Source organism: Neocloeon triangulifer, unplaced genomic scaffold, assembly GCF_031216515.1.
Source record: "Neocloeon triangulifer isolate White Clay Creek 2 clone unplaced genomic scaffold, ASM3121651v1 ptg000009l, whole genome shotgun sequence".
Lineage (NCBI taxonomy): Eukaryota > Metazoa > Arthropoda > Insecta > Ephemeroptera > Baetidae > Neocloeon > Neocloeon triangulifer.
Genome location: NW_026775551.1, coordinates 1825527 through 1851551, shown reverse-complemented (window position 1 = coordinate 1851551; position 26025 = coordinate 1825527). Strand labels below are relative to the sequence as shown.

Below are 26025 nucleotides of genomic sequence, written 5' to 3'. Positions count from 1 at the left end.
AACTTTATTTAAAATTAATATTTATTACTTTAAAAAAAACTGTTAAAAATTATTTAATTTTCATTTAAATGCGACTTTCTTTATTTTCTAAAATTATTTTTCCCAAGCCAGAGCTGCTTTTCTTGAACTTTTGTCACTGAAATTATATATATAAAAAAAAATACCCTACAAATAAACTCCTCTTCCCAGAAAACGCTGGTTTAGATATCAACACGGACATTTCCACCGGAAAAATGAACGCTAGAAACTTCTGTCCGATTGTGATTATCTGAGGGAATTCGGTGTCGTGACAAGCCCCGGCGTTATCCGTCCCCTCGATCGAAACCGCAGCCGGGGGACAAAAAAAAGCGAAAGGTGCACCGCGGCAGATGCACAAAACGCGCCCCACGACTTGACCTAGGCCGGCTGAAAAATATTTATATATAAATTGCGGCTTGCAAACACTGACCTAGGCGAATGCCTTTCACACACCTCGCGCCCGTTCGCTCGCTCGTCACACTCGGTTTGGCAGCCGCGGCGGCCGTTCCCCTACTTCATGACCCCTCTACTCGTTTTTGCAATGTACGAGTGTACATTTTATATGATCCCGCCCTCGGTGTATTGAATTGGCAAGACGTGCCCCCGGCGGGTTAGCACAAAGGCTAGAGCAAAAAAGCGATGGCCGGTCTTGGAAAATTCAATTCAAAAATTTATTGTTTCTGAATAACAAGTTTGTTGAAAAGTTGAAAAATGTTGGATCAAAATTTCTAATTTTATTTTTCAAAAATCAATTCATACGCGAAGGAAATTGAAAAAAAAAACTATGATATTTATATTTGAATCATGTGTGGATATAATAAAATCAAGAGTATATCAAGAATACCAGGATGTGGAAAATGCGAAATTAAAATTCTGAAAAGAACACAAACTTAATCAACTGCGGGGGATGAGGTCTATTTGATTTCAGAAGATTTAGCAAAACCTTTGATCGCGATGCTGCCTGTTTGTCCAGTAATTAAATTTTACCCTCCCAATAATTATTTTCCTATCATTGTTAAATTTTTAACAATTAGAGGAATAAAGCACAAGAAAAAAATAGATTTTTAAATCTTATATTAACAAGAGGGCTTTTTAAAAATAAATAATCATTATATATACAAAATATTGCTACTTTTTGCACTTTTTCAATAAAAAATTATTATATATTTAAACTAATTAAATATTCTAACATTTGCATATAGAACTGCGCATTCCACCATTCTAACAATAGGTTTTTTACTGGTGCATTTTAATTCAACTTTTTGATAACCTTTTAGTTTATTTTTTTTTTCTTTCTTTCTTCACATCGTAAACTTCAGAGAAACAAAAGGCCGCGGCCGATCACGTCACCGCGAGCGGCCGAAATTGATGCCAGAGAACGCATTATTTCCCAACTTCCTCCCCATTCAAAAAGCGTCACGTCTCATCTCCTTGGAAATTTTCCCCATGGCCAGTCTCGAAAAGAACGCGTTGCATTCAAATTGGAATGAAGAAAAACGAATGCACCGCCGCATGCACGGCAGGGAAATTAAAACGCACTAAACATTCGGAGAGGAGAGGATGTTTCTCTATTTTCTTTCTTGCTCTCGAGTGCTCGCCGCCGATTGTGTCCCACAAAAACAAACGCAATTGGATCCGCTCGCTGCAAGGGGGAGCGAAAATGCATCCAGAGTGCAAGAAAAATGCATTCAAAGTACCAGGCCATTGTGCAACGGCGCGCTTTACAACGAGAAATGAAGCAGCGTCGGTTTGTGGGAACGATTTCGGAACAAGAGAACATTTTCGAAAGAAGGAGAAACTCACCTGGTGAACGAACACGTCCTGGCCGCCATCGTCAGGGGTGATGAAGCCCCAGCCCTTGGCCACGTTGAACCACTTGCAGCGGCCACGGCGCTTCTCGCCCTCCGATCCAGCGCTTGATCCTCCTGCAAACAATTAAAAAAAAATTTAAAATTAAATTTATTTTTACGCATAATTAAAAGTAATGTAAATTCTTTTTTAATAATTATTTTCTTTATTTTTATAATTTTGATTTTAGCTGTTTCAGCTGTATTTTTATTGTTTGTCAATTCATTTAAGTTATTAAATTGTTATTTTTTTTATACTTTACAAATCAAAATTTCAATTATTTTTTTTTTCAGAATAAATTAAACTGCAATGTAAACATAATTGAATGATTTCCATTGTTGAGTTAATTTTGCGTTTTATAACCAATAACATAAAATATGCATATATGTCGTAAATTTGCTCTGCCCTTTTGCCCGTTTAATCATTCAAAATCAAAACTATTTTATGTAAAATGCAAGAATAAAAGAGTGAAATAGGGTCGCAGACCGTGACCGAAACTCGTAGAGCCGTTTGTTTTTTGAAAAAAAAAAAAAAAATCTGCAATGAGGAAAAAGACCGATTCATTCATTTCCATATTTTATGGAAGTTCAACTTTAAAAAAAAAAAAAACTTCAGCAAATACTATGGCATATCTGTTTTAAATTTCAGGTAAATTAGCATTGAATTTAGCAAATAAGATATTAAGAAATTGATTGAACTTCACGATTTTTTCCTTCTTTGTATTTGTCTTTTGATAAAAGCGGATTTATGAATATGCTCCAGTTCCTCTGACGGAAAAAACGGAGATCTCGTTTACCACGAAACGTCAAAACGTTTCGTCTCAACAAATTTTCAGCAGCAGCTTGAAAATATTGAACTTTCCTCAAGAGCAAACAGCTTTCCGAGTACTCGACAAATAGCCGCACTTTTCCTCTCTTGAGCGCCTCCTCGCAGACCGACCTTTGAAAATCATCGGCGCACCGACCGATTCCGCGAAGTCGTAAACGGCCCGAATCTTATAATGTATAGGCCGGTCCGTCCGCAAACGTAATTTGCAGTTAAATTTATTATTGTTCGCTTCCCGAAAATCCGTCGTGGCGCGGTGGCGGCGGAGGCGAGGCGGCTCGCATGAATAAATCTGATCATTATGGACAGCGAAAAACAACAAACCGTGGCTGATATAAATGCTCCTGCTCGGAACGGGCACCGCAGATATCATCGGGGACGCGCATACGGCAAAAAAGCAGCAAAGGAGCTGCTGCGCGCGGAGATGAATATTCAATCATGGTCACTCGCTCTGCGACCGAAGAGCGCATACGGAGTTCACGGCGCGCGGAGAAGCGGCGTTTTGCGCTCTCAAAGCGGCGATATTGGGTTTCACGGTCCCCACGCGGGCCCCTCAAAAGGCCCACTGCCGTGCCACAATCACATTCTCCGAAACAAAGAATGCAACTCACTGAAGGAAAACGATCCAAGGCATACGATAAATTGAATACATTTGATTTAATTTGAATTATACGTGCATTTTAAAAAGTGGCAGAAATGAATTTATTTCATGTTTAAAAACTAATTTAATAGGGACAGGAAAAATAAGTGATCTTTTCAATTAACCTATTTGATAAAAATAAATTAAAATTCGTGCTAGTAAATAACAGTTAAAGACTTACTTATAATTTTAAAAGTAAAAATTGACGTTTTGGAAACGCAGAAATCAATTTATTATCATTATCATAAACATCCCTTCTACAAATCAATCAAAATCAGCTTACAACAATTGTAAAAAATCTTCTCTGATTTTCCATATTGCTTTTATTTTGAATTTTGAGTAAATAAAATCATTTGTGTAGTCGTTTTGTAATAAGAAACCATTATCTTACGCATTTGAAATTTAAAATTTCAGAAAAAGAGTTGGTCAAGAATATAAAAGCGCCGAGGTAAACTGCTTCATTTGCAAATTCCTAATTTTCAAAATCTTCCGAAACGCGCATTGACGAGAGGGGAATTTGAATTTTGACAAATTAACATCAATTATAACTTAACACGGCACTATTTGCTGGTTTTGCTTCGTGTGCAAAAACATATGATAAGCATGAAAAGGAAACATATTTCAACGCGCGTAATTAGGCCTGAAAGGAGTCTGGCTTGTCTGAAAATGTGGTGCCCGCGATTGCAAGCTTGATTAACTTATCTTTCTCGTGTGAGAAGGTAAAAATTAGAATGAAAACTATGTGAGTCACCAACATATATTACTGGAGCTTAATTAGTTATTAACTGGGAAACTGAAAAATGACCCAATATTTATTTATTCTGAATAATTATAAATAAAAATTAATTTTAAACGACACTTTGTCTTTTTCTCTTGTGAGATTGAGTATGTCTTTAAAAAAAATCGTCTTTATTGCTACTGTTTCTTCTTCACTTTGGCCGTCATGGAGGCCACATAGATAATTGTACATTTACTTCTCTGAATGATAATAGGAAGTAGAAAAGAATTTCACTTCGCCACGAACACAATTAGCGTAATTAATGCAAAAATGATAAAACTTTCAGAGGAAAAAGAGAGAAACTTTAATTAACAATTTCCGTTCTAATACACAAAGTTTTTTGGCATAAAAAGGCACACCGATAACAAGCTTTCAACACTGACGCCACGACACTTGGTCATGATGAGGTGTCTCGCATTCCTTCTGCTGCTCTTCTCTCCGATCCATCAGGTAAAGACTATTCTCCACGCTCGAATGATGCTTGTAATTTCTAAACGGACAGCTCAATTTAAATTTAAAACGCGTATTTGTAAGAAAAGTTTATATTTGGACTTTTATAAATAATATATTTTTGAGCTGGTTGAGAATTCTCCTAAATTTTCATTTAAAAATATGACGGGCAAAATCAAAATTTTCCAAAAACTGAAATAAAGTAATTTTATATCCTTGCTCTCCTAATGAGAATAAATAATTTAAATGCTTTTTATGGCCAGATGTATCTTTTTACACCTGTGACAACTTTGCTATTGGATATTTTTGTGATGGTCAAAGGTCAAAGTGAGTTTAAATTTACAAACTTCTGTTAAAAGCAATTTAAATTAACTTAAAAATGCAGCGCCAGCAACTTCGGCATTCACAACCACAAAATCAAATGCAGCGATAACAACCACGCCATTCACGACCACAACTTTAAATGCTGCAACAGCAACTGCGAAACCCACAACCACAACATTAAATGCAGTGTCAAGAACTGCCGCATTTACAACAAAAACTTTAAATGCTTCGCTGACAACCGCAGTATTCACAACAATAAATGCGGTGCCAACAACTGCCAAACCCGCAACTACAAGATTAAATGCAGTGCCAACAACTGTGAAGCCCACAATAACAACATTAAATGCAGCGCCAATAACTGCAAAGCCCACAACCACAACATTAATTGATGCGCAAACAACGTTGGCACTCAGAACCACAACATTAAATGCAGTACCAACTACTACAAAGCCTACTACAAAGCCCACGACCACAACATTAATTAATAAGCAAACAACGTTGGCACTCAGAACCACAACATTAAATGCAATACCAACTACTACAAAGCCCACGACCACAAAATTAAATTCAGTGCCGACAACTGCAATGCCCACAACCACAACATTAAATGACTCGTCAACAAATGTGGCATTCACAACCACAACACTCAGACCTACAACCGTGGTCCTAAACCAACCTCAAAATTGCGAGGATAACATGGTAACAAAATTTATCTTAACAAAAAAAAATATATTAGTTGTGCTTTTCTAATAGGGAATGTGCTGCTCTAAGCAAGAAGCGACTTTAGTATCCTACAAGAGTTTTGAAAAAATATGTCACGTGACGCAAGATTCCCTGAACGCATTCAACGTCTTCTTGCTTACTAAGCAGCAGAAATTTGACCAACGTTCGATCGTGGAACTTGGTCCGAAGAACAAACAGTCCCTCGAAAAGCATGCCGTACATTCATAATGTCATTTTAAAATTTAGGAGTTTAATTTTGTTATTTTATTTTTCAGTGCTTCGTCAATTGTTACTTGATATCAAAGAGAGTGGTAGAAAATTTACTCTTGCATAAATTTTTATGAAATTAAAGTTTTATTATTTGATGAGTCCAGATGTCTCCACACTTTGTGATTGATCAAGTCAAGCTGACATATTTTTTGACAGCCTCGCAATCAGATGCAAAGTGGATTTCGACGATTTCAACAGCAGTATCCGACTGCATTCCATTAGTTGAAAGTAAATGAAATATGGTATCAATGATCCGACTCGTATTAAAAATATTCAATGAATTCTACAGGTTTAATTCATCACGAGTCAAAATCCTCGTGCCCTAGAACAGCATTCGTCGTTGTGCAATGCGTGCTTCTAGAAGTTATAAATGTAAATATGAATACCATGAAAGAATAAATAAAATCTTAACACTTTTACATGTAGCGTTGTACAAGAAAAGGTTAAACATTTCCTTTAATTTTTATACGAAGGAATTTTAATATTGCTTTATAGAAGAAGAAGCTCCACAAACAGCGCCCAAAATAACAACATCAAAGTCATTAGCAACTTCAACCACGGCAACATCAACCACACCACGAAAAACAACAACTTTACCAGCAATAACCACAACATGGAAGTCAACAACCACTTTTCCGACAAAAACCACACCGTGGAATTCAACAACAACTTTACCAACACCACGGATGTCAACAACCGCACCATGGAAGTCAACCACCACTTTGCCAACACCACGGATGTCAACAACCGCACCATGGAAGTCAACCACTACTTTGCCAACACCACGGACGTCAACAACCACACCATGGAAGTCAACCACTACTTTGTCAACACCACGGATGTCAACAACCGCACCATGGAAGTCAACCACTACTTTGCCAACACCACGGATGTCAACAACCGCACCATGGAAGTCAACCACTACTTTGCCAACACCACGGATGTCAAAAACCGCACCATGGAAGTCAACCACTACTTTGCCAACACCACGGATGTCAACAACCACATCATGGAAGTCAACCACTACTTTGCCAACACCACGGATGTCAACTACCACTTTTCCGACAACAACCACATCATGGAAGTCAACCACTACTTTGCCAACACCACGGATGTCAACAACCGCACCATGGAAGTCAACCACTACTTTGCCAACACCACGGATGTCAACAACCGCACCATGGAAGTCAACCACTACTTTGCCAACACCACGGATGTCAAAAACCGCACCATGGAAGTCAACCACTACTTTGCCAACACCACGGATGTCAACAACCGCACCTTGGAAGTCAATCACTACTTTGCCAACACCACGGATGTCAAAAACCGCACCATGGAAGTCAACCACTACTTTGCCAACACCACGGATGTCAACAACCGCACCATGGAAGTCAACCACTACTTTGCCAACACCACGGATGTCAACAACCGCACCATGGAAGTCAACCACTACTTTGCCAACACCACGGATGTCAACAACCGCACCATGGAAGTCAACCACTACTTTGCCAACACCACGGATGTCAACAACCGCACCATGGAAGTCAACCACTACTTTTCCAACACCACGGATGTCAACTACCACTTTTCCGACAACAACCACACCATGGAAGTCAACAACTACTTTGCCAACACCACGGATGTTTACTACCACTTTTCCGACAACAACCACACCATGGAAATCAACCACTACTTTGCCAACACCACGGATGTCTACTACCACTTTTCCGACAACAACAACACCACGGATGTCTACTACCACTTTTCCGATAACAACCACACCATGGAAGTCAACCACTACTTTGCCAACACCACGGATGTCAACTACCACTTTTCCAACAACAACAACACCACGGATGTCTACTACCACTTTTCCGACAACAACCACACCATGGAAGTCAACAACTACTTTGCCAACACCACGGATGTCAACAACCGCACCATGGAAGTCAACCACTACTTTGTCAACACCACGGATGTCAACAACCGCACCATGGAAGTCAACCACTACTTTGCCAACACCACGGATGTCAACTACCACTTTTCCGACAACAACAACACCACGGATGTCTACCACCACTTTTCCGACAACAACCACACCATGGAAATCAACCACTACTTTGCCAACACCACGGATGTCAACTACCACTTTTCCGACAACAACCACACCATGGAAGTCAACACCATGGATGTCAACTACCACTTTGCCATCAGCAAACACACCATGGAAGTTTTCAACTGCAGCCACAACCGTTATGCTAAAAACGATTCCCTCAGCTATCACCTCTGCAACAACAACAATACCAATATCAACCATTACAGCACAAACAACTAAATCAACATCGACAACTACATCAACAACAACCAAATCAACATCACTAACTTCACTAACGACACCAACTAAGGCGCCAATGATAACTACTACACGAATAAAAGCCCCAGCACCCACAATAAAAGTTGACAGCGCATCTACAGCCTATCGGATATCCCCTGCTCCCATGACATTCGTTGAAGCTTTCGCATCTACAATTGTGTTCCCAAATCAGCAACTCAGAAAATGCGCATCTAGGACTTTCTTATTGGTAATAAAACTTTAATTATCTTTTGAAAGTAGCTACTTGTATTGTGTAATTGATTTTTTTCTTAAAGGGAATATCAAAGTGTTGCTCTAAGCGTGCTAGATCTTTAGTGTCTTACACATTTGAGAAAACGTGCAACGTGAAGCAAGGGACTCTGAACGCGTTCAACGTCTTCTCTCTGAAAAAGCAGCAGAATGTCTTTAACACCGCGCCGAACTTGATCCTCTTCCAAAGTTCCAATATCCAGAAGGATTTCGTAAAGAATGCTGTATTTCTTAGCCCCTCACTTCTGAACAATTTCAACTTAACTTTGTTTTTCAGTGCTTCGTCAATTGTTACTTGATTTCAAAAGGAGTGGTATGAAATCCCTAAGTGCCATCGAGGTGGATTCCTAATATAATTGAATATGCATGTAGATGTCACCAGAGTACGTAATCGATCAGGCCAAGCTCACAAATTTTCTGGCAGCATCTCAAACCGATGCTACGTGGAAATCATCGATTTCTTCAGCGGTATCGAGTTGTATATCAACAGTTGAAAGTAAAGAGATACATCTGAAAATGTGATCTTATTAAAACCAGCATATAATTCAGGTTTGAAACTTCCAAACTTCGTGACTTCCAAATCATCCACGTGCCCTGGAAAGGCCTTTCTCACCGTGCAATGTGTTCTCCTCGAATTAATCAACGTAACTAAAAACATTCTAAAATCTCTTCGTAACAGTTAATGACACCATTTCTTATTTTTAGCGATGCCCAAACAAAGGTGTATTAATACTTATAAAAATTTGCAATTAATATAATTTATACATTAACAGTGGTGAGCAGGAAATGCGATAAAAAGTATACCTTGTTCAGCAACTGTTATGGAAATATTTTGTCTCGGAATGCACAAGAAGGCGGCAAAAAACAAAAAAATGTGAAGAACGTTGAAAAGGTGCAGAAAAACCAGGATAAAGTCAATGAGAAAAATCTGCCAAATGACGAGAACAACAAAAAAGGGAAGAAGAATTATAATAAAAAGGGAAAAGGGGAACGGCTCAGTAAGAAAAAAAAGGGGTTGCGTAGGCAAAAAGGAGGTGAACAGATTGGAGGGGGAAAAGTGGAAAAGAAAGAGGAGCCTAAAAATGTGAAGAATGATAAGTTTAAGAAGAAAAGGAAAATTAATAAAGGTGAAATGGTTTTGATACAGGACCCAAATGAGCAATTATAGAATGAGCACCAGCCAATAAGCCCTTGAGCTTGGCTGGACTTGTATCATGAAATACATTAACAATAAATTTCTTTTTCATAAAAAAAAGAAACTTATACCAAATTAATAAATTCTCTAAATTTGTTATTATAATTTAATTTTTTATTTTTAAATTCTTTAAAGTTTTATATAAGCGGAGTATTGAATAATATTCATTTTTTATTACTGTAATTATTATTACAAAAATATTTATTGAAATTATTGTTAACATTAAATTTTATTTATTAAATTTTAAATAATAATCATATTATAACTGTTATAATATTAATAAATAATTTGCATAATATGTATTTATATAAAACCAAAGCTCACTGCGGCGGATGGGGTCTTTTTTAGCAAAATTCTTGCTAGTGGTGGTGCCGTTTTGTCCAACAATTTCTTTTTCTCAAATAATTGTTTTCAACAATTTGTATGTGACAATGTGATGTAACAATTTGGACAAATAAACAACAATTATAATTAAAATATTTTAGATCAATTATATTTTTTCGTTTCCTTTAAAAACTTTAAAATTTTGAAAACATTTAGAGAATTAAAAACAGCAACAATGACAGTTACCTTAATATATAAGGTTCCACTCAACAAATTTTATCACAAATTTTTATACTTTCAAATTAATATTGACGATTTATTTGATACGTTCTATTTATAGAATTGTCTTAAAATAGAACAGAAGTTTTCCTTTGATCCCTGAAAATCGTTGAATTTGGATATAAATAATGGCAAACTGCTCTCGCGAGTTTCCACAAAACAATGGCAATAGGACCGTCCGTTTGTGCCGCGAGTCGATGCGTCGTTTGAGTTTCAACTGCGGCCGGCGTCCTCGGCCAGGGCCGAAATCGAACGGCCCGATGTGAGGTCGCAAAAGCGCGGCACGCCTCAGGCATTCCATACAACCCGTTCGGCTCGCAACTACGCAAACACACAGAATTCGCACACACTGGAGCTGCTGCCGTTGCGGCGACCCACCCACTTTCCAATACACGTGTGTGACAATCGGCACCGCGCGCGCGGCGGTTGTGCAAAAATTTATTCTGCGGGTACATTCTCGGCTCGCTCACTCGGCCCGGCCACCAAATAATTGATTTTATTTTTTTATTTTTCGCGCCAACGCCAGCGGGGGAGCACATTTTTGGTCCATTTAAATTATTTAAGGACAATTTTTAAATACTTTTAATAAATTTTTGCAACATATTTTTACCATATTCAATATATAAGTAAACTAAAATTATAAATTTTCACTTCTCTCATTGCGGAATTTAATGTGTCTCATTTATCATCTAAATTAATTGAAATTTTATTTAAAATTTGATTTATCAATATGCGTAAATTATAATGCAATTTTAATTAATTGATGGAGTCAATCTATTTACTGTTGAATATTTCAAAAGTTATTTAGCATCAATTCTGAACATATTCATTTATATTAAAATTAATTTATATTTTTTGTAGTTCTCATTTCAAGTAACTTAAAGTAAATAATTTATTTAAATAAATAATTAAAATACGAAGTAAAGTAACGATTAAAATAAAATAAAAAAAATGATTATCAATGGCTATACAAAATTATTTAAAGTATTATCTTTAATACTAAAGTAAATATTAATGCAAAATTAATTAAAAGCTATCTAAAATTGATGGCGACTTGAATGGCCGAGCGGCAGTCGAAATTGCTTCTTCTCGCTTGCCGATAAATTACGTAGGAATGCCGCTAAATGGAGCAGCACAACTGCTGCTGCTGCCACAACTGCTTGTATTGAAAATTGCGCTAATTATGGTTACGGACGGGGCGAATAAAGAGGCGCGCGTCAGCAGCGCGAGTCGCCGCTTTTCGAGATCGATCAAGTGCGAGGAGCGAACGAGTTTCTTTTCTTGTTTGCGGTCCGCGTGCTGACAAAACAAAAAGCAAACCCTTTCTGGCAAATCACCCGTGCCAAATTGCTGGACCTGCGCCGGCCATTGGGGTGGCGATTTAATAAAATATGCAACGCGTGCTGCTTTTCCCTGGAGCAAACATAAAACAAACGAAATTGCTAAATTTATTTTATATAATTTTGCAGCAATCAATTTTTTAAATTCATTAATGTTAAAATTTGAGATATATAAAACAAGCTTTGCATTTAGTAATTTGAAGTGACGAAATCTCCAATACTGGTTTTTTTTCAGTACGTTTAAAACGGATGTACAAAATGGGCAACCAGATTTGCATCAGTATTATTTGCAAGTTTTGATGTACTCACGAAATCCATTCTTATCCATTTCTCATTCTTACAAAAAGTTGCAACCGAAATTCGCGAGAGCCATTGTCGCGCGGAAGAGAAAAGAGCTGCTCGGAAAACCAATCTAAACCAGAAATCCAATCCGTCAAAAAAGATGCACCCCTTTGTTGTCATCTCGCGACAATGGACATCATGTATTAATTTTAAAACTGCCCTGTCGAGAAACTGCACTGCATGAATGCCGATATTGTTTCCTCGAGCGCGTCCCTCCGGCGTCCGAAATTAGATTTGCTCCGATACATTGTGTTAAGAAAGACAACCCTCTCGGGCAAGGGTTGCTTCCCTTCTTTTCTTCGGCGTGCACACCCCAGTCTAGGATTTCGACAATTCCCAGGCGAAACAATGGCTACTTTTATCATCCGCCGATCTGTCTGATGAAAAATCCGCCGGTGGACGTTAACAATGCAAAAAGAACAGAAACTGGTCGGCAACCCCCGAAGGAAACAACGCGAATTTGCTTTCGAATGGATCTGGAAATAATATAACAGCAACGAAAAATATGGTCCGGTTTTCGCGCGTTTTGTTCTCGCCAGCCTTATCTCGGGGGGATCATCGTGCAGAGCTGCTGCTGCTGCTCCTCTCGAAAATGGAGAGATGAGATGCGTCTCCGGTACCAAAAATAGAAACTCGGTACGCACAACAAAAAACATCCGCCAACGCGAGTTTGAATTATCGAAACGCGCAGCGGCTCGAGACGAGGAAGCGACGCTTATTAGTCGCGTCCCGACCAAAGGGGGTGCCGCGTGCGCCTGATCAAAATTAGCGCCTCGCATGTTACTTGTCTTGGCATTCGAACCACCCTGGTGCACATGTGGTGCTCATTCGCTCACTCAGCGCGACTGGAATGGTCTCGTAAATCACGCCGATTTTAAAACCAAGCTGCTCATTTGGTTTAATTAAAAAAGAGAAAGAGAAATATTTTGAAAAGCCGTCGAAAATATTGAAAATTTAAATAAAAGTTCTCACGAAAGGAATAATTGATTATAAAATGAAATTTCAATTTGTCAGAAAAAAAACAAGCTTGCGTCATTGGCACAAAAAAGAATCTGAGATTTGAGAAACGCTTTCTTAAAACATTTTGAGTGGGGAAATTGTAAAAAATAACACTGTTTGTTTAATCCAGAAAAACCAATTTACAAACAATAGTTTTGAAAAGTCGCAATTAAAAAGGAAAATAAAAATAAATTAATTTTCACATAAAAGGAAACTTTCTTCCAAAATGTGCAGTAAAAGAGTTTGTTTGAAGAAGTTGACACTGGAAATGAAGAGATCAGGCTCTACCTCGTTGCAGAAAAATTGTTTTTTTTTTTATTCAAAAACAAATGGCTTTACCAGTTTCTGTCACGGTCTGCGATATAAAATATGGTGTTTTTCAATTTTGCTGATTTATTGTATATTTCTTGCTCATGAAATAGGGTTGCAGACCGCGACCGAAACTGGTAGAGCCATTTGTTTTTTAATAAAAAACATTTTTTTTGAAAAAAGGAAAAGCCCGATCTCTTCATTTCAATATAAGAATTTTCTATTTTTTTTCTTCAAAAACAAGCATTTTTGAATTCTAAGTAAAGAACTGGGTCATTTCGAACTGCAAAGTTAAAAATTGAATAATTCATGTTCATGAAAAAGAAAATGATTTTAATAATTGGATGTAAAGAATGCGGATTAGTAAACAAAAACAAAAATTAAAGTTCACGAAAATTGAAAAATTAAAAAAAAAAATTACTGATTTCGAGACCTTGTTTTAATTTTCACATCGCGAGACCCAGGGTTTGATAACACTTGACATTCTTGACCTTCCAATTAAGGTTCTTCGCTGGGCGCGCAGACTGAGCAAAGTTTGGAAAGGAAGAAGTTTGTTTTCCGTGCGGCAAAGAAGTCGCACGGGACGCTCTCGTGGCGCCAATGGGTGTGTTGGGAACCAAACACTGATAATCACAGGGCAAACAATACGCGGCAGTGTTTGGGGATGATAGCGCGAGAAAGGAAAGAAAAAATGCCAAGCAAAGAAAGAGCACCAGAGAGATACAGTTAGCTGACGAAGCCGGGCCGCGAGCAGCAAAAGCAAAATATTTGAGCGCAATAAATCACGGTTTCTGCTCGGCGGTTTCCACGCTGCGTGCACAGTTGCAGTCTGTTGATTTGAATAATGCAACGGGACGCAAACACCCCTGGGAATTAACGTCACCCCACGGGGAGAATATTTTTTGCGCGTTTTCAACTGCAAACGAGTCTGGGTGAGAAAGTGTGAGACCCAAAAATGTTTAAATTTTTCACCTGGGAATTTTAAATAAAATGCAATTTGAAAGAAAGAAGAAAATTTTTTTACATGTTGAAATGAATGTGGAAGAAAAGATTTTGAATAAAAAAAAGTAACTGAAAAAGTTAATTATTCTTGATTCTTTGCAAAAGTATTTCTGAAGAGAACTAGGACAAAGCATTATTATTATCTTTGGTTGAAACTTTTAGTTTTAATTTATTGATTATAATTCTCATTTCACACTTATATGGTTCCAGATTCCAGAGGATTCAAATTTATAAAAATATATATCTTCAAATTTAAGTAGAGGCACATACGACCTATAACTTCAACTGTACATTCCTTTCAGCTTTTTGTATTGAAATGTTAGAATGCGATGATCTGAAATTAATATTTAATAATAATTTATTTTTATTAAATAATTAAATTCAGTTCAAAAACAATAATTTAGCCGGTATTTAAAAACAAAATATTAAAATTAATTGTAAAAATAAAATCAAACATTAAAATTACACAATAATATTTTTTGCTAAATATCAATTCATTAACAAAAATAGTTATTATTAAAATATATGACAACTGAAAGTTATTAAATTTATCTTTTTTTTTTCAAGAACATTATTTACAACCGCGCAGTGGCATGAAAGCAAGCTGTGGCAAATAATTTTATAATGTATTCTGAGAGGAGGATGGAGCGGAGAGAGATGATTATTTGATCGAGAGCGCTCACAATCTCTCATTATCTCGGCACGCAACTCGGAAACAGACGCGATGATGTAAAACAACACGTGCGTTTGGCCGCGCTTTATAAAACACTAAACTATACATGTATGTGTGTCCATGTGAGTGGCGGAGCCGAGAGAGCGCAGAGGGAAACGATACTTGGAATTGAACTCGCTGCCGCGAGATATGTTCGCTCTCGCGATCTCCTCCAATTCCGTTGTTTGAATATAATATGAATATATACACGCGCTTGCTGCCTCCGAAAAAAGGGACACTCGAATAAACGAACAGCGGCGGTCAGGAATGAATCACTTAGGAATGCGGCTCCTGACCCAATCGCGATTTTATACCATCGGGAAGAATAAATTCGAATGAAATTTAATTACGGGGCTTGGGACGCATCCATGGAGGAAGGCGTGCCTGTTGAAGCGCAGCGACTGCACGCGCTGGATGCACTGCGGGGAAAATCAATACTATGCGTTTCGGGTGCAGCGGCGGCACTCGCTGCACCGCCGCATCCGGCGCACCAAACCAAGCCACCCCGATTTCCGCCCCCAAACCCAAAAATCCACCCCCGAATTTCGATCACACCGATTGGAAATAAAAAAATCTCCAAACGAAAGTTAATTTCGGGTTCGATTTTGGAAAACCTCAGCCGCGAATTGAGCTTTTCAAGACTGACCTGCGTCTTCCTCCTCGGCCATGGCTCGCTCGCTTCGCACTCGGTCACTCGCGGGTCAAACAACGAAAGGGTTGAAAGGCACAAAAGAAAGAAGATCAGGGTCAGGTGTCGGCTGCACGGGTCACCATGTGCTCGCACACACGTTGTGGTGCGTGCTGAATAATCCGCGCACAACCCTGACTGCCGCTCGCTGCCTAGCTAGTGCAGGCTGGCTGGTCCACGCCGCTGTGTGAAGAAGAAGCCGAGCTTCGCGAGCTCGCCGCGCCGCTGCTCCCCTCTCGACACACACGCGAGTCGACGCCGCGGCCAAGGAGAAGAAGGAATAAAAAGCGGCCGGGCGCACCCTATTGCCACTCAAATTCTGGCAACGCAGCGCCACGGTCCTTGTCCTTTGTGTGCCGCGCTCGCTCGCATCTTTCTCTATTTCTTTCTTCTTCTTGGTCCGCGCAAGAGGGGAAGCTCTTGCTCTCCTTCTCTCGCGGGGCCCCGCGCCTCTTTTTTTTATTTTGAAATACACGATTTTTTATTTTTTTCAAAATGCAATCTCGAAATAAAAATCTCGCGCACTCGATTTTCATTCGCCTCCGTTCGCGCTCCGCCTATTTCCTGTTCCCCCTCTGCTGTTCGCGTTTTTTACTCTTCTTCTCTTTCTCGCTCCCTTAAAAAACTTACTCTCTTTCTTTCAAAAGTTTTCACTGCGCTTTCCCGCCAAACTGGTTAACAATAGAGAAATTAGACAAAACGTGCAGTCCTCCATTGTGTCCGGCGATGCATGCAAATGGTCTGTGTGTACTTTCGCCCCCCGTGTTACCCTCGCTCTCTCTCTCTACCCCTTTGGTGTTTGCGCAATTTCTGCATCACCCAATCAAACTGCTCCTCTGTGTGCAAACAACACCCGACGGGGGCGGCATTCGCAGAATTTAATTGAGCCGCACATGCTAATGAGCGGCGATCAATTAGACGAGCCACAGGAGGTGTGCCAAATTTGCAAACTGGCAAATCAGTGTAAAAAGCAGGCCTTGCAATAATTTTAAAAGATGCAAATATATTCGTGTTTTAACAATATTTGCAATTAAAATTTGATTTCGAGGAATATCATCCAATAATAATTGTAATTTAATTTTATTCTAAAATAGAAGAAATGAGCGATAATGTTTTAGAATTATAAAACTCATATGCATTTAACACCTCCCTTAAAATTCATTATTAAAAAAAAGACACTAACTATGAAAGAATTATATGTATAAAAGAATGAATTTATTTTTTCTATATTGAAAATCGGCTTTAAAGTCGTTAATTTTATGACGCCATAGATAATTGCATTTATTGACAACAAACAACGGAATATCAAAATCAAATTGAAAACTCAGTTTTGAAGGAAATTTAAGGCATGTGAAGGTGAAATCAGTGATATCTGAAATCGTAGTGGTTTAACTTTATTTTATAAAAATTCTAAAACTTGGAAGAACTAACTTTTCAAGAAAATGAAAAAAAAATTTAAAATTAAATCATTTAAAACAATCTTCAATATATACTTAATAATTAATTTTTGTAAATAAAATTTTATAAGTATTTAAATAAATTAATTAAAATATTAAATAACATTATTTGTATATTAAATTTTAAAAAGGCGTTTCTTTAATATTACAATTATTATTTTTTGTTCATTTGTCCCCATTGTTTACAATGCATCACACATGCACTAATATTTGTCTGTGATCAATGTAAGTTTTCTTTTGATATTTTATTATTAAACGCATTTCGAAACGTTAGACTCCCTCTCGTGGAAGAGGGCCAAAATTTTGAGTGCACGTGAGAAGCGCATCCATGAAAGTGCATTACATTGTTGCCAAGTCGCCTTTATTGTTGCACAGACGCCGGAGGGCCGCATTTTTGGAGGCAAACATGCATCTCGGAGCGCGGTCGGGGGTTCGCTGGTTTGAAAATGAGAAGCTTCTTTCGGACCGAAAAAAAAGTGAATAGCGCTTTTAATCGCACAAACAGTGCATTTTCTTTAAAAACATTTGTAAAATTTAGCGGACATTTTTTATGCGAAAAGTGGTAGCACGTGCGGCGATCGAGGGCAAAATCGGCGTTTTCACACGTGGCTAAAAACCGCGGCGATGGCGAAAAAATTAATCGGCAGCACACAATGTTAGGAAGACGCACCAAGGAGGAGAGAATTGAAAAACGATACACACATTCCGTTTGTTTTCCTTGAACGCTTGGGCTCACTCTGTGTAAAGAGATGTCACATCGCGTCCGAATTGAGCGGCTTCGAAAATGAATCCGGGCCCAATTAAGTTTGACCACTTCTTGCTGGTGCGGCCACTTCTTGCGATACAAATCGACAGTTTCTTTCTTCTCTGCCCTCTCGTGAGAAGATGCTGCCGTTCTTGTGACGGATGAAATATTGTTATTGCTTTGTGCGCGATTAAATATTTTCAGAGAGCGCGGCAACGGAAGTCGATGTTGCATTTATAAACACGCTGCACTTTAAACCCTGCCCGAGAGAAAGAGAGTTCAAAGATGAGCCACACAGGCCTGCATCTTTATCCGGCGCAGAGGAATGCAGTTGATCTTGGAACGCAATTTGATAAAATTATTCGGCATCAGCGACGTGGTTTTGTGGCTGTTGGACAACAGAAGCATCTGTTTGTTGAAGGATCAAAACGATATTATGATCTTTATTTTTATCAAAGTTGGTCCTCCGTTCTTATTTGTTTATGTAAAATTAATTTTAGTAAATCCTGACAGATCGTATTTAAAATTTCGGTTTTAATTGTTATAATTTATTTATTTTGGGTTTGGCATTTTTTTCCACCAAAGGAGCCCATTGAAACGAAGGATTGCTTGTGGTTTTAATTTTTGAAACACGCCTTTCCCATAAATTTATTAAATTTTTAAACAAAATATAGGCAGAAAATATATCGCATTGTGGTTTGATTTCAATTCATTACATTTGAAAACTTATGTTATCAGAATTGGTAAATAATTGAAGTAAATCTGCATCAATAAAATTGTAAACTGTTTAATCTGGTCGTAAAAAAAATTATTTTTATTCATGGCAATCATTATGCTTAGCAGCCTGATTAAATATTTTTTCCTTCAGGAAAAAAATTAACTGATAATAAAGTTCTTGTATAGTGTCTGCAAAAAACAAAAACTATAAAAAATAAATTAATAATAAAACATTTAATTATAAAGTAATTAATTTTAAAGAATTAAATATAATGAAAATCTATTAACCTTATTCTATCTCTTTCTTTATGTTTTTATAAAAAATAAAATTAAATATTATAATCTAATGCAAGTAAATGTATATAAAAATTACTGATATGACATCTGGGATATTTTTCAAATAACTAAGAAATTTGATGGACATTTATTTATTTATAGATTTCATCTGAAATCTCCAAATTTGGAGATTAATTTTTTTAATTGTTAAAAATAAGCTCTGTTGATAATAGAAGATGTGCAGAGTAACCTAAATAATTCTTTTTCAAAAATTGAATGTAAACAATGTATTTGTAACAATGTGGACAAATAAACAACAATAATAATAATTCTAAAATTAATTTTAAAAAAAGGGAACAACCGGATCCATTATCATTTTTCTATACTTGGTTTAAAAAAATTAAAGCATGTAAGCTTAAAAATGAACATTTTCCAGACTTTTTGCGCTCACACAGAATAATTTCATGTGTGACGGATAGAAAATGCGTAAATCAATTCGTTCTCGTGCTTTTCATCATCAATGCTGAAACTCAAATTGCTGTTGACTTTACCAATTTTCGCTTTTGTAAACAACACATTTAAAAAATCGATCGCATCTTCCATAAGTAGCCGGTCCAATTAAAATTGATGGTTTGTACGAGCGTCGCCCGAGGTCTCGTGTGGCGATTTAGTGATATAATTATTAGCCGCTGATAAACGCGCGAGTGCAGTGATCTTGATAAAAGTGCATTAAATCTTTTGCACCTGCCGAAAACACCCGTGGTCATCTTGCCACCGTCAGAGTGAGAGGAATTTTGAAAGAATCTCAACAAAAACCGATAGCATCTTTCACGGGAAAATAAATTATACAAAAATAGAGCAGCTGTGCTAATCGCAGAGCGGCGGTTTTGTGCCAATCTCTAGTTCGGAGGCGAAAACATTTTTTTTCTCCAGTTAGCAAAGATGGGATTGAGAGACCGATTGTAAAGAGAGCAGCATCCTGTCTGGCTGCACAAGAGGGCGAATTAAAGAAAAAAAATGCACAAATTATAAACTATGGAAGAAAAACCTGTCGTGCATAGAAATGGCAAGCGCGCGCGAAATAAATGACTATTGAACGCGAGAGCGAAGCGAGTGGCCCACCTGTGCTCGCGCATTCGTCCGACAAGTATCACTTTCAAAGCGCGTGCTAATTTTTTTTTTTTTTGCCACCCCTTCACAGACTTGCTTGTTCACACCGCGCAAAAAGTGATAATTCACAAGTGGAATAGAAATAATTGGAATTCAATTAATCATTACAAAGCGGAAATAATAACTTCTGGTCATTTTTAGAGCTGAAATTTCAGAAGTGTTTCAAATTAGTCAGTCAATTACTTTGTAAAACCGGGTAAAAAGTTTTATTCTTATCCCCACAGCCATTTCAATCCCAAAATTTGTAGACTTTTTCTGTAATTTTAATTTTATTTGTTTAAAATAATATTAAGTGTTACAATTTAATAAGAAAAAGGAAAAGAAAACCAATACAAGACTCTCTGCAGAACAAGATTTTTACCGATTTTGATTGTTCCAGCAAAAAATCTTGCTAGTTGATGGTGGACCGCTTTTCCTAAGAGTTTTGTTTCTTTTTAGAAATAACTGTTCTGTTTTTGTTAAAAAAATTGCATAAAAAAAAATTTAATGAATCATGAGAATGAATCAGAATGTCAACAGGCGAAAATTAAAGTAAGTTTTATAAGCAAATAAGCTTTTAAAAGATTATGAATACTATCAGGAAAAATGCAAAATAAAATTCCTAATTATGATTCATTCATTTGTCTCAATAAAGAACAAAGCATGCTGGATATTCAAGAGCACAGAGAATTTATTTTATCATTTTTGGAAATTTTAGCACTTAAGAAATCTATTTACCTACAAGTGAATAAGAAAAAATGTTTTCTTTGCACTTCCTTCTCACTTTTTGATAAATTAATGATTGATTATTACATTTGTTATGCGCAACGAATTTTATTTCAGAAAATGCACAAATTATAAAAAAAAAGACAAAATACTTTCTTCGCATTCATTTTTCTTTGTGATCTCTATAACGTTTTGGATGTAATTTCATAAAGTTTTATTATTATTTTTCATTTTGAACAACATGCTTGTGGACAAAAACAAAATAAGACAAATAAGTCAAAATTCAATTGTGGCTTCGATGGCGTCGTGACGTCGGGAATTTTGAGAATGGCAAAATGTATCAGGAAATTCTTTGCATTTTCTAGATATTTTTCTAACAGTGCAAAATTGAGCACGTCATGCTGGTGGCGCCTGACAATGAGTCGGTCGGTCTTTCTTTTCCTACTCGCGTGGCGCGCTAGATTGATTCATTCCCAAAGAGCGCCGTGACTTGTCTGATTAATCACTCTTGGCCACCTCATTCATGGCAAAAACGATTGCAATTTTTCCGTCTGCATTTTTCACTTTATTTGAATTTAATCTATTTTAAGTTTGGTATTTTATGCATAATTTTCAATATAAGTTGTAAAATTGTGTAAATTATTAGAGGAATTTTCACGGTGTTTAATTTTATTTATCTAGAATCTAAAAATTATTTTGTTTTGTATTTAATTACATAAAGATCAAGATTAAAATTAGAAAATAATATGTACAAAATCAACGGAAGTAATAATTATTAATGCAATTATTTGTAATAAAATTAATTTATTTTAAATTTAAATACTTAAATATTCACAGAAAAACCGTTTTCAAAATACCAAGATAGATTTTATTTTATTGGAAATAATGAATGCTATTCCCGGCTATTCCGAGCAAGTGGGTGCGCGCCCAAAGCTCCCTCGGTCTCGGCGGCCATGTGCTCGGCCGGCGCGGCGCCCAAATCGGTAAAAAAGCTGGAAATTCGGGCCTCACCTGATCGCTGCTCGCCCTGCGCGACCGAGCTGTCCGGTCCTGAGGTGCTGATCTCCTCAGTCATCGTGTCCAAAGCGTCCTCGACGGTCAAAATCGGACGATATGATGGACTTTGGGGCCTGTTGTTGTTGAGTCGCCGGCGTACCGCGTGCTTTTGCTTTGCCTCGGCTGCTGCTTTTTCCTCTCGTCAGAGTCACGCGGCCGCCGCTCCAGGCCAAGCCCCACCAATCCGCGTCCGCCCTCAAGAGTCATGCCGGCGCCGGCCCTGCCGTACAATTCTCTCAACAGTAAACATAACCAATGCTATGAAGAAAAAATAATCAAGTTTTGAAAAAATATTTCAAAATCTTAATTTTTAAAATTGTTTTTTTACAAAATGTCAAAATATCAAATTGAATTGAGGGAAATTTATTTATAATTTTATATTTTTTTAAAAAACTATTCTGTTTTAAGTGATTAATATTTTGATAAAAATTTTAAATTTTTATTTTTTGTCTTAATTTTTCTGTTTGTTGGTTATGGATGTGTAGCGTTTTTCTGTTGTAAACTACTACATTAATTTGCAACTGATTTTTGCTTTCGGAAATATAGCTTCAGACAGGACATACTGCAAATTTCTTAACGAATTATTGTAACTAAATATAATTTGGTTTTTAAATAAATAAATAAAAATGGGCGCACAACTGGGATGCAAAGTGCACCCTTCTCAACACGAAATCCTGCGTTCTTTATGCTTAATCATTAATTAAAATTTACTCTGATTCAAAATTTATCAAAAATCTATAGTTGCAGTTTTTGTAGTTTTCAGAGGATAACGTGAAGCAAACAGTTTGTCACGAAATTTCTGAAGAGACTTCTTATTTTTTTGGGGGTGCGTATAAAGAGCAGCTGCGAAGATTTTGTAGCCCGCCTGTACTTTTTGTCGAGAAATATGTGAGCAGGGCAGGTAGAAAACGAGGAGCCCCGTTAAACTTTTTCAGCGCCTCTTGTTAATGCACCCCCGAGCACAATGGTGTGATCGTCGTGGAAAAGACCCTCGCTCTCTTTTGTGTGAAGAAATCTGTGACTGTTGCTATTTTCCAAGGCCAAGTTTCACTCTTCACTCGGCAAACAAGGACGAGGGATGTAAGCAAGTACGCAAGGAAACGAATACCGAGAAGAAAAAGCATTGCAAGCAGTGAAATTAGAGATTATACAAAATTATACAAAAAATATCCTCGGTTAATTATTATGTACAGTTAAAATTATCTCTATCTTACAAATTTTATTTTTAAAGCAAAATAAATCGTTAAAAGTTACAAAAAATAAGTTAACAAACATTAAACTTTTTTCTTAATATAAAAATAGTTTTGTAATTTCCTTTAACGTGTTTCTTTTTTTAATATTAATTTATTTTTTACTCATATATTATATTTACAATTTAAAAAAAATTTAGCTTTTATTGATGATATTATTAATGCAATATTTTTCTTACTTTTTATATAATGTTATTTTTTTATTAAAATGTTAATGCTTCATTGAAAATTTTACTTCTAACTGTAAAAATAATATCGGTGGCTTGGTTGCTTGGTTGGGGATGTAATATATTATATTCTATTTAGGAAAATACATCTGATTTCCATTAATATAATTTATCATTCAAACTCTCAAAATATGAATTATTTTTTTATTTAACATAGTTTCACATAGAAAGTGATTCTGTAATATAAAAATTCAAAATGAAATAATAAAAAATGCATTCAGTTCAAAAGCATTCGCAGTTTAAAAATAAAGAAATGATTCTTGAATTTATTCATAAAATTTAATTCAAATCCCTTTGTATTTTTTTGTTTTTGCATACAATGACCTCAAAAATCGTTCTTTGCATTTGGAAATCCACAGCATTATCAAAAGAATTAAGAAGCGTATCATCTTCTCGTTAACAAAAACGCAGTGGAAAAGTGAAATAAAAAAAAACACGTCGTCGGCGATGCACTTGTATGAGATGATCTACTTTTAATTAAAGGCGCCAGGCAGCGAGCTCGCTCTTTTATAATAATGATGGCCGCTCGGATGCGTTTTTATGGACGAAACGCAGCGGCCGCGGGTCGGCAGGAATGCAGCTGCTTTATTGCCTGGTCAGGTATCGAGGATGCAACATAAGAAAAGACTCGTGCTTGAATTATTGCCGCGCTCATCAAGAAGTGAACCTCTCAAGGCGGTGCAACGAAAACTCAAAATTTTCTCCCAAAAACTCATTAATAAACATTTTTTTGTAAAACGCTGCTGGCTTATCTCTCAAACGGGGATAACAAGATGGAGCATTTTTTTTTATCAGCAGACGTGCTACGTATCTTCCAATATTGATTTGGAGTATTTGCTCAGGATGCGCGCACAAAGTGGCAGCAGGCGCCACTGCTAGGGGGTCAAAGGCAGGACCAGGAAAATAATTTTGGAGGAAATTACATACGAGACTGCGAGCTGGCAGATGTTGCACAGACAACAATGTGCGTGTACAGAGAATTGTAAATTAAGGTTTATAAAACGAGCAAATATATTAGGAACAAGGAAGAATATTATCAACCCGTGTCAGTAGGTAATGCGAATATCAAGAGGAAAAAGTGTAATGGGAATTACGAATCGAGTAGCGCTTCCTACAAACAATGAGGCGCCTCGTGAGATTTTCCTCATGATAGTATTTATGAGAACAGTCAGAGGGCCGACCGGCCGTGCAGTCTTGATCTAAATTTAATTATTTGTCGGAGCATTATTCACGGTCTTCGTCAAGCTGTTGTTCTACTGTTGGAAACTGCGTAATTACTCGGCACAACGTGTGCGCTGACAGGGATATATGAATTTATTAGCAGATATTTATGATTGATTGTCTGCTCCTGATTACAAAATTTTATTAAACTGCCAAACGTTTTAAATTCTGATAGAGACATCATGTTTAAAATCAATATATAAGGTTCAATTTATTGATTGTACTGAGGAAGAGTGTATTTTAAATTTGAACAAATTTGCCAGACAAATATGTTCAGACAAACTCGAGCGTTGAAATCTCTTTATTTGGCACGATAATTTTTTAATTTTTAATTTAATTTCCTTTAAACGTGAACGAGTCCTACTAGAATATTATTGGAGTATTGGAAATTGGAAGTTATAATTAAAAGTCGTCAAATAGTTTTCGTCTAAAAAACAACAATCATATCATACCTGCATGAGGATCATTTATCATTTTGCGTTATGTGTTATGTTCAGTTCAACATTTTTGTGTTGAACATAAGCAAAAGTACTATAATTCGTTTTGTGTTTTATATAATCTTTTTAAATATAGTTCAAATTTAATTTCCATTAAATTTGACTTTAAAATCAAACAGAGCTTTGTATATTTCTTTGATTATGAAAATAATATAATTTTTATTGCTTCTAATTATTAAATTATTGGTGATTTGAATTTAAAATCGGCTTTTCCTCGATGGGTTTTTGCGAGTTGTTTATTGTTTCAGAAAAAACAATATCCTGCTCTACATGTTTCGAGTGCGGGCTGCAGCCATAATTCATGAGCTGCGAAAACATTTTGACAAAAATTAGTTCAAAAATAATTTTTTTTTTCAAAAATTATTTTTCTTTCAAATTGACAATTTTCCGTGAAAAATTATTTAAATTAACATTTCTTCACAAAATAATTTTTAACACAAAACTTGACATTTAATTCAAAATATTTTTTAAAAACATAAATTTTCTAATAGTAATTTTACTAATTTTGGTCAGAATATTTAATTTTAAATTACTAAAAGGAAATTTATGTTTGTAAAAAATATTTAGAATTAAATGTCAAGTTTTGTGTTAAAAATTATTTTGTGAAGAAATGTTATTTTAAATAATTTTTCACGGAAAATTGTCAATTTGAAAGAAAAATAATTTTGAAAAAGTTTTATTTTTGTACTAATTTTCGCAGCTCATGAATTATGGCTGCAGCCCGCAGCCGAAACATGTAGAGCAGGATATTGTTTTTTCTGAAACAATAAACAACTCACAAAAACCCATCGAGGAAAAGCCGATTTTAAATTCAAATCACCATGAATCAACCCTCGATCGTGAAATTCTACCACAATATTAAATTATTGTTGCCTTTTTGTCCAAATTGTTACATTCAATTGTTGAAAACAATTGTAAATGAAAACTTTTAATTTTTTTTTTCAACTTGACAATATGAATTTATGAGTTGCAGAAAAATAATTTAGTTAATTCTTTACTTTCGTATTTTTTCTGC

At 36.4% G+C, this 26025-nt stretch overlaps 3 protein-coding genes across 3 annotated transcripts in view; 2 read left to right on the top strand and 1 right to left on the bottom strand.

Moving 5' to 3' along the window:
• Positions 1-21929, bottom strand: part of LOC132195395 (protein lin-28 homolog) — a 33518-nt gene extending 11589 nt beyond the window's left edge. Inside the window, exons 1-2 of the mRNA XM_059617352.1 lie at positions 21771-21929; positions 1822-1943 (exon numbers count right to left, since the gene is read on the bottom strand). Coding sequence (XP_059473335.1) covers positions 1822-1943; positions 21771-21834 — 186 coding nt within the window. The 5' untranslated portion in view covers positions 21835-21929. The remainder of the gene's footprint in view (positions 1-1821; positions 1944-21770) is intronic.
• On the top strand, positions 4493-6610 carry LOC132195471 (mucin-2-like; the record flags this gene model as incomplete). The annotated part of the gene is made up of 9 exons (XM_059617489.1): positions 4493-4559; positions 4823-4886; positions 4945-5582; positions 5637-5822; positions 5882-5917; positions 5981-6104; positions 6166-6248; positions 6303-6318; positions 6372-6610. Coding segments are annotated over exons 1-9 (1437 nt in total), but the record flags the coding sequence as incomplete, so codon positions are not given.
• LOC132195314 (uncharacterized) lies at positions 7961-10158 on the top strand. Its single transcript, XM_059617233.1, has 7 exons — positions 7961-8458; positions 8526-8723; positions 8777-8812; positions 8872-8995; positions 9049-9143; positions 9205-9220; positions 9273-10158. The coding sequence occupies exons 1-7, from the start codon at positions 8012-8014 to the stop codon at positions 9665-9667; spliced, it is 1311 nt and encodes a 436-aa protein (XP_059473216.1). The 5' UTR covers positions 7961-8011; the 3' UTR covers positions 9668-10158.
• Positions 21930-26025: the final 4096 nt, after the last annotated feature.

Bases quoted from the DNA above. Each gene is read 5' to 3' on its own strand.
- LOC132195314 (XM_059617233.1), top strand. From the start codon at position 8,012: ATGTCAACTACCACTTTTCCGACAACAACCACACCATGGAAGTCAACA. The intron at 8,724-8,776 runs GTATTTCTTAGC...TTTGTTTTTCAG, and splicing joins AGGATTTCGTAAAGAATGCT to TGCTTCGTCAATTGTTACTT. The intron at 8,996-9,048 runs GTAAAGAGATAC...CATATAATTCAG, and splicing joins TTGTATATCAACAGTTGAAA to GTTTGAAACTTCCAAACTTC.